This window comes from Haliotis rubra, unplaced genomic scaffold (assembly GCF_003918875.1).
Source record: "Haliotis rubra isolate DU_JTF1 unplaced genomic scaffold, ASM391887v1 Scf82, whole genome shotgun sequence".
Lineage (NCBI taxonomy): Eukaryota > Metazoa > Mollusca > Gastropoda > Lepetellida > Haliotidae > Haliotis > Haliotis rubra.
The window spans coordinates 1,526,693-1,542,428 of record NW_025767546.1 but is presented as its reverse complement, the minus strand read 5'-3'; the positions used below and the strand labels follow the sequence as shown (position 1 = coordinate 1,542,428).

Here is a 15,736-nt window from a genome sequence, read left to right as displayed (position 1 = left end):
ATCAGCATGAACAGTGCTTCATGAACGAAAGTGTGTGAGAGTGTTAACATGTCCCTCTAGGACACTGCAGCACAACTAGACATCACCACTCCAGAATATCCTGGCTGGACACAGATGACCAGGGATCATATCCTGACACCCTGGTGCATGTCCCTCTAGGACACTGCAGCACAACTAGACATCACCACTCCAGAATATCCTGGCTGGACACAGATGACCAGGGATCATATCCTGACACCCTGGTGCATGTCCCTCTAGGACACTGCAGCACAACTAGACATCACCACTCCAGAATATCCTGGCTGGACACAGGTGACCAGGGATCATATCCTGACACCCTGGTGCATGTCCCTCTAGGACACTGCAGCACAACTAGACATCACCACTCCAGAATATCCTGGCTGGACACAGATGACCTGGGATCATATCCCTACACACCCTGGTGCATGTCCCTCTAGGACACTGCAGCACAACTAGACATCACCACTCCAGCATATCCTGGCTGGACACAGATGACCTGGCCCGGGGTCATGAAAGTGACTTAAGTCTAAAATTTGCTTAAGTCTGTCATTTTGATCTTAAGTCCAAAAAATTGTCTTAAATCGGGGATCACGTTACATTTTTAGTCTTAAAAGTTAAGACTGAGATCATTTTTGTCTTAAATCCTGAGACTGCTACCTACCAGTCTTAAGTCCTTTTGATGCCGAGGTTTTTCAGGCACAATTCATAAGGTTTGAAAAGTGAACGTTGTGTGAGATTTATTTCAGCGTGGTCCTGGATCTGCGTGCAGCTATAAAATTACACAGAAATGTGGAATATTAAATTTCCTATCCGTTGGTATAAGTATAAATGCAAATACCTCGGTTTGAGAAATAAACACTGCTAAATGATGTCCAAAATTTTGCTATGCATTCAAAAACAGTAAATTTCTCCGCTTTTGATGGTGCACCGGTAAAAAGCACTGTGCTACGATTTTTTAATTTGGCATCTTTACAGAAAGTGTGATCAAATAAATTACAGCCTGATATCTGAGCGACATAAGTATATATGAAATGGGTTTATTTGCTTATGCATAACGTTATACCCTCAACATTAAAATGACTTGCAATAAATGTCAAAATGGATTTTCTTCTATGACGTCAAAGGACGACAGAGAGGTCATATCATGCTGTGATAAAGATAAGGGGCATAACTCCGCTTTATGCTTAACACTAGGTCAGTGTAACTCATATCACTTGGAGAGAATTCGCTGTGGATAATGGATGCTATATTTTCCTTGTTTTGTTCACCGTGAACCAAACTACATGTATTCCAATACAAAGTTCCCCAATGTGGCGGATACGTTTTAGTAGTTCTCACAAGTTATAATAAGAAAAGATGACAATGTACTACATGAGAAAGCACGTAAAAGCGATTTGGATGGCCCTATCTGATATGTAAATTAGTTCTTAAATTCACATATTCTCCTGTTTGTGTAGATGTATTTTGACTGATTTTGCATCATTATTTACTGAATACTAGCCATATCTTCAAATATAATGAAATTACTGAAAAGATTACAAAATTGTAGTTGACGTCATTGCTTGTTTTATGTATTTTGCGCGACATCGGAAAAAAGCGACACTGGTATGCTGATCAGTATATGTCTCACATAATTTCCATGAATTGTGTAAAAGGTTTCGGTTTCTATGTCTGAATTTAACACTCTTGTGACAGAACTTAAAATGGCTGATTTTACCATTTAAATAATGTCCTGAATAGATCCATAATTAGACGGTTTGACTTTGTATCTTAATATGAACAACACACGCACCTGTTTGGCATCAATTTGACGTAAATTAAAAGAATATTTCACAACCCCTGGCCCCGGGGTCATGAAAGTTAAATCGCTATTCATAACCTGTTCATATGCAACTGTAATATTGGTCCGAATGGCTAATATTGCACATGATACATGAACTATTTAAGTACATGTTGCAGTTAACTATTCGTTTGTTCTTTTAATACTTGTTCAAGGGTTTAAAATATGGTGTACTACACTCAGTATATCAATTTCTTATGTAAATATTATTCAAACAAACAAAACCCTTGAAAGAATGAAAACCGTATACCCTATATCCAAGGATATGATATAGAACAAGGCTAAATGTAGATAATGAAATTAGTTTCATGAAAAAATATCTGAAAGATACTCAAAATATACACTGAAATTGTAATCGATTGGAACATGGCGATTATGTTTACTCTTATTCAACCGACCTTCACCTCAAAGAAATTGCCAAATATGTAACAACAATGTTGACGATATGACATCACAACCGCTTGACCCATTTCTTACAAAATGGCGGCTTCGTGACATGGGTATACAGGATTTTCGCGAGGACCTTTCCTTTGATTCGGGGGATCGTTTGTACATAAATGTGTGATGTGAGTAATCAGAATGATTCTGACTATCTGTGTATTGTTACATGTTTTATCGTTTTCATTGCAAGTAAGAGAAGAAGCCAGATATGCCGATCATTACCGTTGTTGTTCTCAGAGATTTTCCGCTCAGTCATGACGTTACGCTGCACAGAAACTTTGACAATTTCAGATAAACATATCACATTACTGTATTGTATCTATTATTTTTTTGCTACGATACTATTTCCATGTATGTTCTAAAAGTATTGAGCCTATGCATGCTACTTAATAGACTAATGGGTGTCTGAAATTTGAGAAAATGCAGTACACAGTGTAAAGTCTCAATGTTTCTTTGTTTACATTTCAACAAGTGCTGTCTTTCTCACACAGCCGTTCGTTTCATATCACCTAGACACTTGGTTTTAGTGACAAAGACCATTTCTTTTTTGATACTAAAATGTATGAGGAATTCAGTGATGTATTTGTCACAGCTGAATAGGAAATATTAAATGTGATGTAATAGGGCTGCCTCAATACCGGCCTTCGCTAAACATGATTTTGAAAACACTATCCAATGCAATATGGCAGAAAGCGATTTAAGGCTCGTGTTGGTGTATTTAGAAAACATCCCAACCTTAAAGACACTAAAAGTCACCGCGGCAGGGATAAAAGCATCAGTTGACTTGTTTGGAACATTTCAGCAGGTGCCTGCTACTAAACTATTCTCCTCAATTATTTAAGCTGACCGACATGATTACATCATTCTAAAATGTCCATGGTAACTGTCTTAGTCTTAGTCTTAGCTAAGATTTGGCTGAGACAGTTTCATGATCCAGTCTTATCTAAAATCTTAGCTAAGCCAAAAATTTAGACTTAAGATATTTTTTGTGCTAAGCAAATTTTAGACTTAAGATTTTTCATGATCCCGGGCCTGGGATCATATCCTGACACCCTGGTGCATGTCCCTCTAGGACACTGCAGCACAACTAGACATCACCACTCCAGCATATCCTGGCTGGACACAGATGACCTGGGATCATATCCTGACACCCTGGTGCATGTCCCTCTAGGACACTGCAGCACAACTACATTAGTGGCCAAGTGGACAGTTGAAGTAGGCTATTAGTGTAACTTCTAGTATAGTTAACATGGTTACTAGATTGGCCTTACTAATACATTGAACATTAAGGACAAAGACAAACATTTGACAAGATTAAGCACATGTGTTATCTGTGTAGGACGAGACTACTCTACATGTCCAGCTGCACACATGGTTAGTGGAAAGTGTTAAGCTGTGAAGATGTGAAAGCAAGTTCACCGTGTATGTTGTCTGTGGGCTCTATAAAACAAAAGTAATAACAACATCCAATTATCTAAACTCATTAAACAGAACATGCTCAGGGTATAAAAATCACATCAAACATAACATGACAATGACTAGCCACAAAACAATACTGAGCCTTAAAGAGACAGTAATGACATGGAATGCTGTTAGGGTGTCGTTTATTGTCATTTCCAAATTCAGATCCTGAAACGTCTATATCTTTGAATACACAATGCCATTTAGAAAGTGGTCAAATGTAACGTATATTATATTTGGGATTACACTTTCTTAGTAAAGTACAGATTCTAGTACTTTTGTTGGGTTGAGTCCCACCTGGGATTCGAACCCACACCCTAGGAGTCAGGCACCTAATCGCCAGCACACAAAGTCAGCCGCCTAACCCACTCAACCACAACGACTTCCACAAAAATGGAAGTCGCACAACTCAGCTACCACTGACTTTGTGTGCTGGCGATTAGGTGCAATAGGGAGACACTTCAAAGTATTTAACAGCCTTTGCTTGCTAAACGCATAATTCATACCAAAGAAGGACTACAGCATTAATGTTCATTATGTTTCTAAAGCATTTGTAACTAGTTCCATCACTACCACCATAGAAAATACTCCAAATATCATTCCCTGACAGCCCTAGCTATGACATGCTATGATTAGAATAACTGAAGTTCCAAATCAATACGGATGCTGCTCATGCTACACACAAATATGGATACTGTGACACAATTGATACTCTACTCATCACGGTCATGTGATGCCTGTAGACTGAAGTGAGACTCTACCTGAACTGGGTCGTGTATTTTGAAGAGCGGGATGAGTTCGGGAAGAATATTGTTGAGGTATTCCCGGTTGGTGGACTGTTCAGCGACAAGGAGGACAGTGGGGAGGACGAAGGGGACCATGTCGGGGTTCACACACTCCTTGTACAACGCCGGCAGGATCCGCTGCTGGTTCACACGCTGTAACACACAGTTCAAGGTCAGAGGTTAACTTTGTTATGAGCCAAGTGAAGAGTTCCAAGTGGAAGTCAGGTGATTTTATTTATACAACCTGTGACTGTTTTCTTTGGTTAAGATCAAGATTTCTGAATCAATAATGAAATGAAGCTGAATCCTGTTAGAAAACTGATATCTGATTGGTAAGGGTTAATCAGGTTTACTGGACCTGACTGTTCCTCTACCAGTGTATCTGAGTAAAACATCTGATTTTAATGAGCTTTTCATGTTAACCACCCCACTCATTGAGTGAATGAGTGAGTACAATTTTACACTGCTTTTAGCAATATTCTGGCAACATTCCAACAAAATCATGGCGGGGGACACCAGAAATGGGCTTCACATATTGAAACCATGTGGGGAATCGAACCTGGTCTTCAGCATGACGAGACAACGCTTTAACCACTTGACTACCCTACCACCCCGCACTCATTAAGAGCACAATGTATCCTAAGATCAAATGTCAGCATCTAAGACAATCAAGGGATACTATTCAGCCCCTGAATCACAACTGATGTGTCATTCAGGAAAGTAGTGAGTGAGTGAGTTTACTTTTACGCTGCTTTTAGCAATATTTCAGCAGTATCACGGGCGAGGGCACACCAGAAATGGGCTTCACACATTGTACCCATTTGGGGAATCGAACCCAGGTCTTCTAAGCTACCCCACCGCCCTATTCAGGAAAGTAAGCAACTTGGGTTGTTTGTTGTCTAATGCCACACAAATCAATATTCCTGTTATATGACAGCCACCTGTAGATAATTAAGTCTAAACCAAACTATACAGCACCAGATATTCTAAGCAGCGACCAACCAAGTCACTGAGATCTACCACATGATCCCTTCAGTTACAACACACATAGGCCACACCTCAAATCCACATGTGGAATGAAGCTAAGTGACAAGTTAACATTCAAGACTGTTGAAGTAACTGAAAGAGCAATAACATGTCCTACCTTTGGCAGTTTGGCAGCTATTTTCGGGAGCCCCTTGAAGAACTGGGACTTTTGTAGGTTGTCTCTCTGGAACAAGGTGTCCATGTACTGGAGGGTCATTGTCCCTACATCCTCGAAGAAGGACACCTAAAGGGATGAAGACAGATTTAGTCTGCAGCAGCAATTTTTAGCACACCTGAAGCAACACCCAAACCATAGTTCGTAAGAAGCTTACTTTTTATTGACAGAAGGATTATTTTCATGTGTTGCTGTAGACAGGAAGAGCATGGCAATCATTAAACTGGCTTTCATAATTTGTTTATTTGTTATTTGTGTGCCTGTGTGTTTGTTTCTTTCTTATTGCCATGTGTTTGTTTGTTTAATCCCACAGATTCCAGCCAAATGCTGGTGGCCTGTAAATGTAAATCCAGACCGGGCAATCCAGTGATGATATTTTGAGCAACCATCTAAGCCATTGGGTATGAAGAGATGCAATTAACCAAGTGACAAAGCCTGGCTGTCTGATGCATTAAGGCAAATCCCATGACAAGCAGCGGGTGCTAACCAAGAATCCATAAAGCCTTCATGTCATCTGGGTATAAATTTGATAATGATAATGACTGATTTAGTTTGTGAATTTAATGTCATTTATCCATAGACAAGAGAACAAACTGTGTTAGATCATATTCTGGATTAGACATAGCAACCAGTCTGTTTGTTGAAAACAGTCAAATTCAGCAAGGACTAATGGTAATCTAACCAAACCTAATTGTCTGACATAAACCATCTTCTACAGAACATACTGATGATAAATTTAATGAAGCTCTAACTTTTGACAGCTGTGCAGGGTCCGGTCTCACAGTGGCCTCGATGTTCAGCAACAGCTTGACGTAATCTCTCAGTTCATCGGGGATGCTGCCCAGTAGGGTGGAGCGGAAATGTCGCAGCTGGAAGACAACATCACAGACATCAGCTACAACATCATTGACAATATCACTGATAACATCACAAACATCAGCAACAACATCAGCCACAACACCAGGCGAGGGACCACTTTCATGTTGTCAAACACTGATCATATACTAGTTTGATTAGCATTCTAGATGTTGGTGGGTTATTATGGAGGTTACAAACAACTGATAACTGTGTAAGTATCCACAAAACATTGATATAGGAAATGAACAACAGGTTGTTATACATTAAGTTGTAATCTTTGTTACTGATCGTGTGTAGGTTATAATGTAAACATTCATCTTAAAAACTGACTTCATCCAACAGCAGGTAAACTCTGATCTACGAGTGAGTTTGCATTCACTGTCAGAAAGCAGCACTATAATAGCAGATCACAGAGTTACTGTGCATCAACTTCCAGCAAACATGCCTACAGCATACAACATGTACCTACCTCTTCAGCATTTTTCTTGAATGTGGATAGCTGCGTCCTGCACTCAAACAGGGGTTTACCGTTGTTGAAGAGGGCATATATGAGCACCCCTATTGAGTACATGTCGCTGGCGAGACTACACATCATAGTGAGAGCATACTCAGGGGCAAGGTAGTCCAGGTGGGGTTGGCAGCAGGGAGGGATGTCTGCGTCCCACTCCTTGAACGCAAACATCGGCTACAAAACAAACATGGCTTTGATCAGTATCCCAGGTATAGCAGGGCTTGCATCTCCGCTTCATACAGGAGGATGGCCTGAATTGATGCAGGGCCTACACTTCTACCACTTCCTGTAATTCCATCACAGACAGCATGCAGCCTGGGATTAACCAAGTCTGAGGGACCACTAGTGGTTGATACCATCAGCGACCCGTGAAGGTCTGGGTTAGAAAATTGATCTTGAGTAACCCATGCTTGTTATAAGAGGCGAACTAATGTGATCGGGTGGTCAGGCTCGCTGACTTGGTTGACAAAAGTCATTGGTTCCCAATTGCGCAGATTGATGCTCATGCTGTTGACCACTGGTTTGTCTGGTCCAGACTCGATTATTTACAGATTGCCGCCATATAGCTGGAATATTGCTGAGTGCGGCGTAAAACTAAACTCACTCACTCACACCATCTGCATGTTGTTGGGATATGACGACACACAATAAGCAAGGCCACATATTGATTCAGTGACATTAGCAACTTGGTCAAGTCTAGTAACCTGTATTTGGCCTTGTATATTCACTTAATGTATATATGAACACAAAGACATATTTGGGCCAGTAGACCCTTGGTTTTTTAACAGATTGCTAATTTTGTCCACCTTATCCTCATTTCACTGTTACAAGCATGAGGTTCTGTAACCTCTTCCACTAAAGAATCTGAACAGAGAGCATGCATTACAGCCATTACCAGCCTGATACGCTAAATAGAAGTAAACGCTTTTCATCACCCCCATAGCATTACAGCCATTACCAGCCTGATACGCTAAATAGAAGTAGACGCTTTTCATCAATATTAAGTAACCAGCGCCATTTCATCACCCCATAGCATTACAGCCATTACCAGCCTGATACGCTAAATAGAAGTAAATGCTTTTCATCACCCCCATAGCATTACAGCCATTACCAGCCTGATACGCTAAATAGAAGTAAACGCTTTTCATCACCCCCATAGCATTACAGCCATTACCAGCCTGATACGCTAAATAGAAGTAAACGCTTTTCATCACCCCATAGCATTACAGCCATTACCAGCCTGATAAGCTAAATGAAGTAAATGCTTTTCATCACCCCCATAGCATTACCAGCCTAAATAGAAGTTAAGCTGATACGCTTAAATACCAGTAAATGCTTTTCATCACCCCATAGCATTACAGCCATTACCAGCCTGATAACGCTAAATAGAAGTAAATGCTTTTCATCACCCCCATAGCATTACAGCCATTACCAGCCTGATACGCTAAATAGAAGTAAATGCTTTTCATCACCCCCATAGCATTACAGCCATTACCAGCCTGATAAGCTAAATAGAAGTAAATGCTTTTCATCACCCCCATAGCATTACAGCCATTACCAGCCTGATAAGCTAAATAGAAGTAAATGCTTTTCATCACCCCCATAATGTAGCAATAAAAAGATAAAAAGACATCAAAAGTATATGTGGTTCTAGGCGACTTTTAGTTACTATGGTTACATTACATCATTAAAAGCCAAGCTACTGCATATGAATATGGATGCATAGGAATTACATAGCTAAAGACCCTAATTTCAAACCCAATGCAAGGTGATGTGCGTGTTCATTTAAACAGGAATCGCAACAGAATGGTGGTTACACTGAATGAAGTTGTATTGATGATGAGGATTTGGTCATCAAGGATATTCATGCACACAAACTCTGACCTTTCCCAATCTATTTGAAAACAATGATGAAATTACTTGAAGTAAGTACTAGAATCTGTACTTTACTAAGAAAGTGTAATCCCCAAAATAAAATATGCTACATTTGACCACTTTCTGAATGGCATTGTGTATTATCTTCAATGATTAAATTAACTAAACTATCCACAACAATGCCTCTGTATCTACTTGTAACTTCCTAGGATTTCCTGAGGAATGTGGAAGATGTCTCTCAGTGCTTGTCACTTCAAGGATAGTCTCATAAATGCATTTGAAACATCAACATGTGTTGTCCATATGCTAATGAGTATGTCTCAAGTACACATGGTCTGCCTCTCATCCAATGAAAAATTAAATGAACATTAAAACTTATTGATATTTGATGAAAATGTAGACACCTTGACCAAAACAGAATTCAAGAAAGTTTCTGAATCATCATGCATTCAGTGAAGTGAGACAGATCAACTTCTTCAGAACACACTGATAGTCCTTACCACAAAAGAACCAGCTTTAACGAGCTGAAAGAGGGAATGGGTTAGTGTAACAAGATGACATGGGAAAACAGTTTCTCGCTTCACTTCCATTCTAATTCCTTCGACAGCATTCCCATCTACGAGGTTAGCAATAATGTGTGCTTATGTTTTATTTCACTTATAGGGGCTTGAGTTAGCTTAGAGGTTACAGAATGCAGAGGTCACAGCCAAAGACCCGGGTTCGATTCCCCACATGGGTACAATATGTGAAACCCATTTCTCGTGTCACCTGCCACGATATTGATGGAGAATATTGCATGAAGTGCCATAAAAACATACTCACTCACTCACTATTTCACTTATATTTCATCTGAGATTGGGCAAACTTAAAATAGAAAATTGGGGGAATAAGAATGTCTTTCTCAATTGCCACTGACTGACTGATTGACTGACTGAGTTTGGTTTTAAGCCACTTTTAGCAATATTCCAGCAATATCACGGCGGGGGACACCAGAAATGCTTCACTTATTGTACCCATGTGGGGATTCGAACCCGGGTCTTCGGCGTGACGAGCCAACGCTTTAACCACTAGACTACCCCACCGCCCCTAAATGCCACTGACAGCGCTGATTGTTTTTGATAATACATACAATCTCACAAATATATGGCAAATGCCAAAATAAAACACATGAAAACTGAATTACAGAGACTCCACATTTTGGGCCTTGTTCCACTAACAATCTTCCACTCCCTGATGACCTACAGCACACTGTAGTTTCATTCATTACTGAAATAAAAGATTATCCATTATAAAGCAGATAGAAACTTGTTGAAATCTTAACTTTGTTCCACATTTGTGTAATTTGGGTGGGCAGATACATAAACCAAGAATGCTTGAATGTAACATACACCTTGTATCAACGACCAACTTGGTAAAAGTACTGGGTCAAATAGGTGTGATGGAGTTGACTAGAATTCCGTACTTTGTTCACATTTGTGTAATTTGGGTGGGCGACTGATCCGTTGTGTTGGAGTTGAGAGCACAGAAGTCGAAGCCAGCAAGCTTCCATGTTCCATTTTTGTTGAGGATGATGGACTCTGGGCAGATGTTGTGGTGAAGGATCTTGGCATCGTTGTGCAGGAACGTCAGACCTTCAATCATCTGGAACCGGAATGAAAACAATCACTACAATGGATGTCTATCTCATTCTGTCAGTACCATCTTCAGTATAACAGAACGTCAGACCTTCAGTGAGTGAGTGAGTGAGTGAGTGAGTGAGTGAGTGAGTGAGTGGAGTGAGTGAGTGAGTGAGTGAGTGAGTGAGTGAGTGAGTGAGTGAGTGAGTGAGTGAGTGAGTGAGTGAGTGAGTGAGTGAGTGAGTGAGTGAGTGAGTGAGTGAGTGAGTGAGTGAGTGAGTGAGTGAGTGAGTGAGTGAGTGAGTGAGTGAGTGAGTGAGTGAGTGAGTGAGTGAGTGAGTGAGGTGAGTGAGTGAGAGTGAGTGAGTGAGTGAGTGAGTGAGTGAGTGAGTGAGTGGTGAGTGAGTGAGTGAGTGAGTGAGGAGAGTGAGTGAGGAGGAGTGAGTGAGTGAGTGAGTGAGAGGAGTGAGGTGAGTGGTGGTGGTGAGGAGTGGTGAGTGGGTGGTGGAGTGGGTGAGTGAGTGTGAGTGAGTGAGTGAGTGAGTGAGTGAGTGAGTGAGAGTGAGTGAGTGAGAGAGGCCAGAAATGGGCTTCACACATTGTACGCATGTGGGGAATCGAACCCGGGTCTTCAGCGTGATGAGCAAACGCTTTAACCACTAGGCTACCCCACCGCCTCCACATAACATGAACATGCAGTGTTCTGGTGGTAAGTATCCATGTAAAAGGGTTAAAGAAGTAACAGTGCATGCTCTATGTCACCATGGCTTTTCAACAATTGTCAGTCATCATTTGAAAAACATAATTTAAATTCTTAGATTTTCCTCTAGTGGTGCTAAACAATTTCAAGAGGTTTTCAATATGACAATATCATCAGTAATGTTTTATAATAGAATTGATCAAAACAAACGAGACAAAGCAGTTTCAATGCTATTTGAAAAGTGATGATACTGTTATCATGAATGAGTGAGTGTACGAGTGAGTATGGCAAATACCGCTTTTAGCAATATTCCAGCAATATCATAGCGGGGACACTAGAAATGGGCTTTACACATTGTACCCATGAGGTGAATCGAACCCTTGTCTTCAACGTGACGAACGAAGTCTTCAACCAGTAGGCTATCCTACCATCCCATCTGTTATCATGATTACCTTTGGGTAATATTACAACCGAAAATAATCACATAACCTGAACAAGATGATTCCATGAAACAAATTCTTCAATCAAACGAGGAATGCCTGTTGTCCCAACAAGCAGAATTCCCAACAATCTTTCTCTACCCTGTCAACAGTAGACTAAACATGCTAAATGAAGAGAATTGGCACCTGAAGATGCCCTCACCTGTAGCAAACCATGTCTGACTTCTACATCATACAGCTCATACTCCTGGAGCTCCTTAGGAACCGTGGTCATGTTGTCGTGGTTACCCAACACATTAGCCAAACTGCAGAACACTGGTTCTGTGGCAAAGGCAAGTGTTTCCCTGAATCAAAGAGAATATGTTGGTTCTGACAAATCCATATAAATTAGACATCAAGAAGCAAATGTTAAATCAGCAGTAGCCATAAAACATGATGCAGCTGTGTTAACAACATAGTGAACACTGAATTATGCCAGTCTAAGTAAACATAGGCTCAGTACTATTCGTAACAATGCTTTACTGAGTCTAACAAACCCTAGTACTAGTAAAAGGTCACGTCAGCTAACCCTTGAGCGACCTATGGCCTAAAATGCCTCTTTTCAGTGACTGTTTACTCACTGTTGTGAATAATGGCATCCTCCATGTGTATCACTCCGAAGTGAACATGTGGAAAATAGCATTTGGAATAGTTCGAGTACAAACGTTTTGGAGGTATTAGTTCAAACAGTAAAATATACAGCAAGTGGACAGGACCAAAAATACAGTTCATTAAACATCCATCAGTCCATTTTAAGTATGTTCATTATAAATGTAGTTTATTATTGTGGCCTGTGAATATTCAGATCTGGGTAAGGACAGTGACAGGCTGCATGCACTACGAAGACTCATGTCCAGGTAAGACCTGCTTGTTATCAGAGTTATATTCCACTGATGTTCCTGTACCTGGATTCCTCAAGTGGCTCCATCACAGACAAGACTTTGGGGTGACGGAGTTTAGTGAGCTGCTGCACTCCCTTCCTAAGTGACTCCAGAATCATCTCTCGGTCACGCCGGGAATACCTCTCCAGAGATCGCTTCTCAAACACAAAGATGGACGATTCCTGGCACAAGACACAACAAAGTCAAATAAACTTCACAATATAGAACCGAATCATGTCAGTCTGAAAACTATCTTCTTAAAACTTAACTTTCCAATTCACAAAGACAGGCTGTAAATAATACTCAAACCTATGAAGTAAAATGTCAATGAAGACATGAATCTACTCTGGATAACAAGTTCTATACTGTGTGTAATGATATGTCAGGGTTTTATCTTCTACCCGATCCCATTAGTCGCCTCTTAGTCTTACAACAAGCATGGGATGCTGAAGACCAATTCTAACCCGGATCTTCACGGATGTATTACATCAGAGTCACCATGGTACAGCTGGCAGTACCTGTTTGGTAGTTTTCTTCATTCCTCCATGTATTTTCCACAACATGCCTGGGCCTCCACTGGCTATTTGGTTGTACAAGTCAAAATCTCGAGACAATGGGTTGCCAGGCAAAGCATTGGTCACTGCACTCTTCAATCGGTTAAACATATCCATCTCGTCCTATTTTTTCCTTAGTCTGTTAGAGTCTTGTAAAGAAAGTACAAATGGCTTCATCAACAAAAACATTTGAAAAAAATTATGGCAATTCTATTTCTCAACAGAATAAAGAGAGCATTTTTCATGGTAGATGATATATAGGTAGCTAGTCTCTAATATCAGAATTAGATTACCATTTTCACCATTTCTCCTATCTGCCCTTGCCCATAATACCTGCAAGATTACTAATACAGCGACCGCCTCCGTGGTGTAGTGGTTAGAGCGTCTGCCCGGAGAGCGGAAGGTCGCGGGTTCAATCCCCGACCGCGTCATACCAAAAGACGTTAGAATATGGTACTTGTTGGTCCCTGCCTGGTGCTCGGCATTAATGGGTACAACAAGGACTGGTCGGTTCGGAGTATAATGTGTCTGAGTGGGGTATTCATGCTTCACTGCGGCATGGTATTTCAGTGGGCTAGCACTATAAAACCAGCTTAAGTCTGGGCTAGTACAAGCAGCCGCATATACACATACACACGCATGCACGTCGTCATATGAGCGAAATATTCTCAAGCACGACGTATAACCCAATTTCACCTCACCTCACCTCACTAATACAGCATTGAGAGATAATCATTCACCCACAGTCATCCTTATATTAGTAATACGTTTTGAGGACTATAGAATTCCCCAAACAAAAATGTTTCTATACATCAATAAATGGATGAAAAACTGCAGATTTTCAATTACATCAAGTATCCCGGACAAACATAGCATACTGACACTGTGGATGTTCCATGCACCCTCATATTTTGAGTTTTCAGACACTTAAGAACCATTTGCTGATTCTTTCTAATCACATGAACAACTATATAACATTGTATCGGATAAAACATCACTATCTTATAAATGATAACATTTTCCTGAACACAAGTTATAATTAAAGAATTTACAATGTCTCTGTGACGCAGCACCTCTAGTTATATCCAGAGTAATCAGTTTCAGATGCAGTTATCATGTGGTTTTCGGTGGGCAGATGTTTTTGGTTTTAGGACACCATACATTTTTGGATGGCAGTGATTACTCTGGATATAACTAGAGGTGCTGCGTCACAGAGACATTGTTTGTTCTTTTAATTATAACTTGTGTTCAGGAAATGGGGAATTGTCTCACTTCGAGTCAAGGAAGAGAGAAAATAGGATACATGTGTATAGTCAGTGATAATATTTAAAGTATCTGGTCGTGATTAGGTTTTCTCATCTTAGTTACATTTATCTCAATATCTGAGATAATGTTAATGTATGATAACCAAATGATATGTATGAAGATGCACCGATTAAACAACAAACAGTGTCAATGCATGAGAAATCATACCTAGTTTTCAACTGATACCTGCTGATCTATACAATCATTGTATCAACAAATCAATTAGAAAATATATTGCTGCCGCGTGTGCTGTTTCACGATATCAAGTCCGGTTTTACTAAAGACATGTCACTTAAACGACATCTGTCACCGTAGGAAAAATACGCAAATTACATCTACTTCGAGAACTATAACCAGTCTAGTTGTTTCTGGATAATCGAGTTTACTCCACTGTAAACACACCCTGACACAAAATGTCTGAAGAACATTAAAACATAGTATTTCTGTCAACACAGGAAATAATAAATAACAGCTTACCACAAATAACCGAAACAAAACCGGTAATCAGCTGTCAAAACACCCTGCCGACTTCGTGTAAGGAGCCGGCAGCCATATCTGTGATGTCACAAAATGTATGATGATGCACCGATCCCCTGTCTTTAAAAGAATCACATCAACATGTACTCATTAAAGAACAGGACACATAAAACGTTTTATTTACTTATGTTCTCCTGATCTACTATCTTATCTTATGTCGTATATGATGTCAAAAACCTAAAGCACTACACACATTATTCGTGTTGAGCATCGCGTTCAGGGAAGGTAACTCTAACATGCACATTATGGCTCTATTTTCCAAGTATATCTGGGGGAAATAGGTTCCAAGATCGATCCCAAACTGTTCATTCACCCAAATGTCAAAAGTCCAGCCAGTGAACTCTATATGAATTTTTTTCCATATCTATACCTAGTATCGAGTTACAAAACTGGCCACTTGCTATACCTACCTATGATACCTAAAATCGCCCTGGGAAAAAGCCAGAAACAGGAATGAGTATGGGTTTCCGCTGCCTTCAGTAATATTCTAACAATATCACTACCCGAAACACTAGATCTGGGTTTCACAAGATATACTCAGGAGGGGGATTGAACCCGATCATCGGCATATGGCACGAATACATTAACCAATAGATGACAAATGAACTGATGTACTGCATAGTTAAAACACTAACTTGGAGCAGAGACCATATTGGAAATTATTGTCTCAT

The 15,736-nt window shown here is 40.2% G+C and overlaps 1 protein-coding gene across 3 annotated transcripts in view; it reads right to left on the bottom strand.

The window, feature by feature from the left end:
- Positions 1–15,091, bottom strand: part of LOC124262015 (SCY1-like protein 2) — a 29,902-nt gene extending 14,811 nt beyond the window's left edge. Inside the window, exons 1-11 of one of the 3 annotated variants that reach the window (XM_046696430.1) lie at positions 15,006–15,091; positions 13,188–13,372; positions 12,694–12,851; positions 11,952–12,093; positions 10,486–10,634; positions 9,494–9,518; positions 7,077–7,292; positions 6,502–6,618; positions 5,693–5,818; positions 4,525–4,701; positions 3,722–3,742 (exon numbers count right to left, since the gene is read on the bottom strand). In XM_046696430.1, coding sequence (XP_046552386.1) covers positions 3,722–3,742; positions 4,525–4,701; positions 5,693–5,818; positions 6,502–6,618; positions 7,077–7,292; positions 9,494–9,518; positions 10,486–10,634; positions 11,952–12,093; positions 12,694–12,851; positions 13,188–13,340 — 1,284 coding nt within the window. In that variant the 5' untranslated portion in view covers positions 13,341–13,372; positions 15,006–15,091. Of the gene's footprint in view, positions 1–3,721; positions 3,743–4,524; positions 4,702–5,692; positions 5,819–6,501; positions 6,619–7,076; positions 7,294–9,493; positions 9,519–10,485; positions 10,635–11,951; positions 12,094–12,693; positions 12,852–13,187; positions 13,373–15,005 lie in introns of all 3 variants that reach the window. The other 2 variants (XM_046696431.1, XM_046696432.1) reach the window with 2 other exon arrangements.
- Positions 15,092–15,736: the final 645 nt, after the last annotated feature.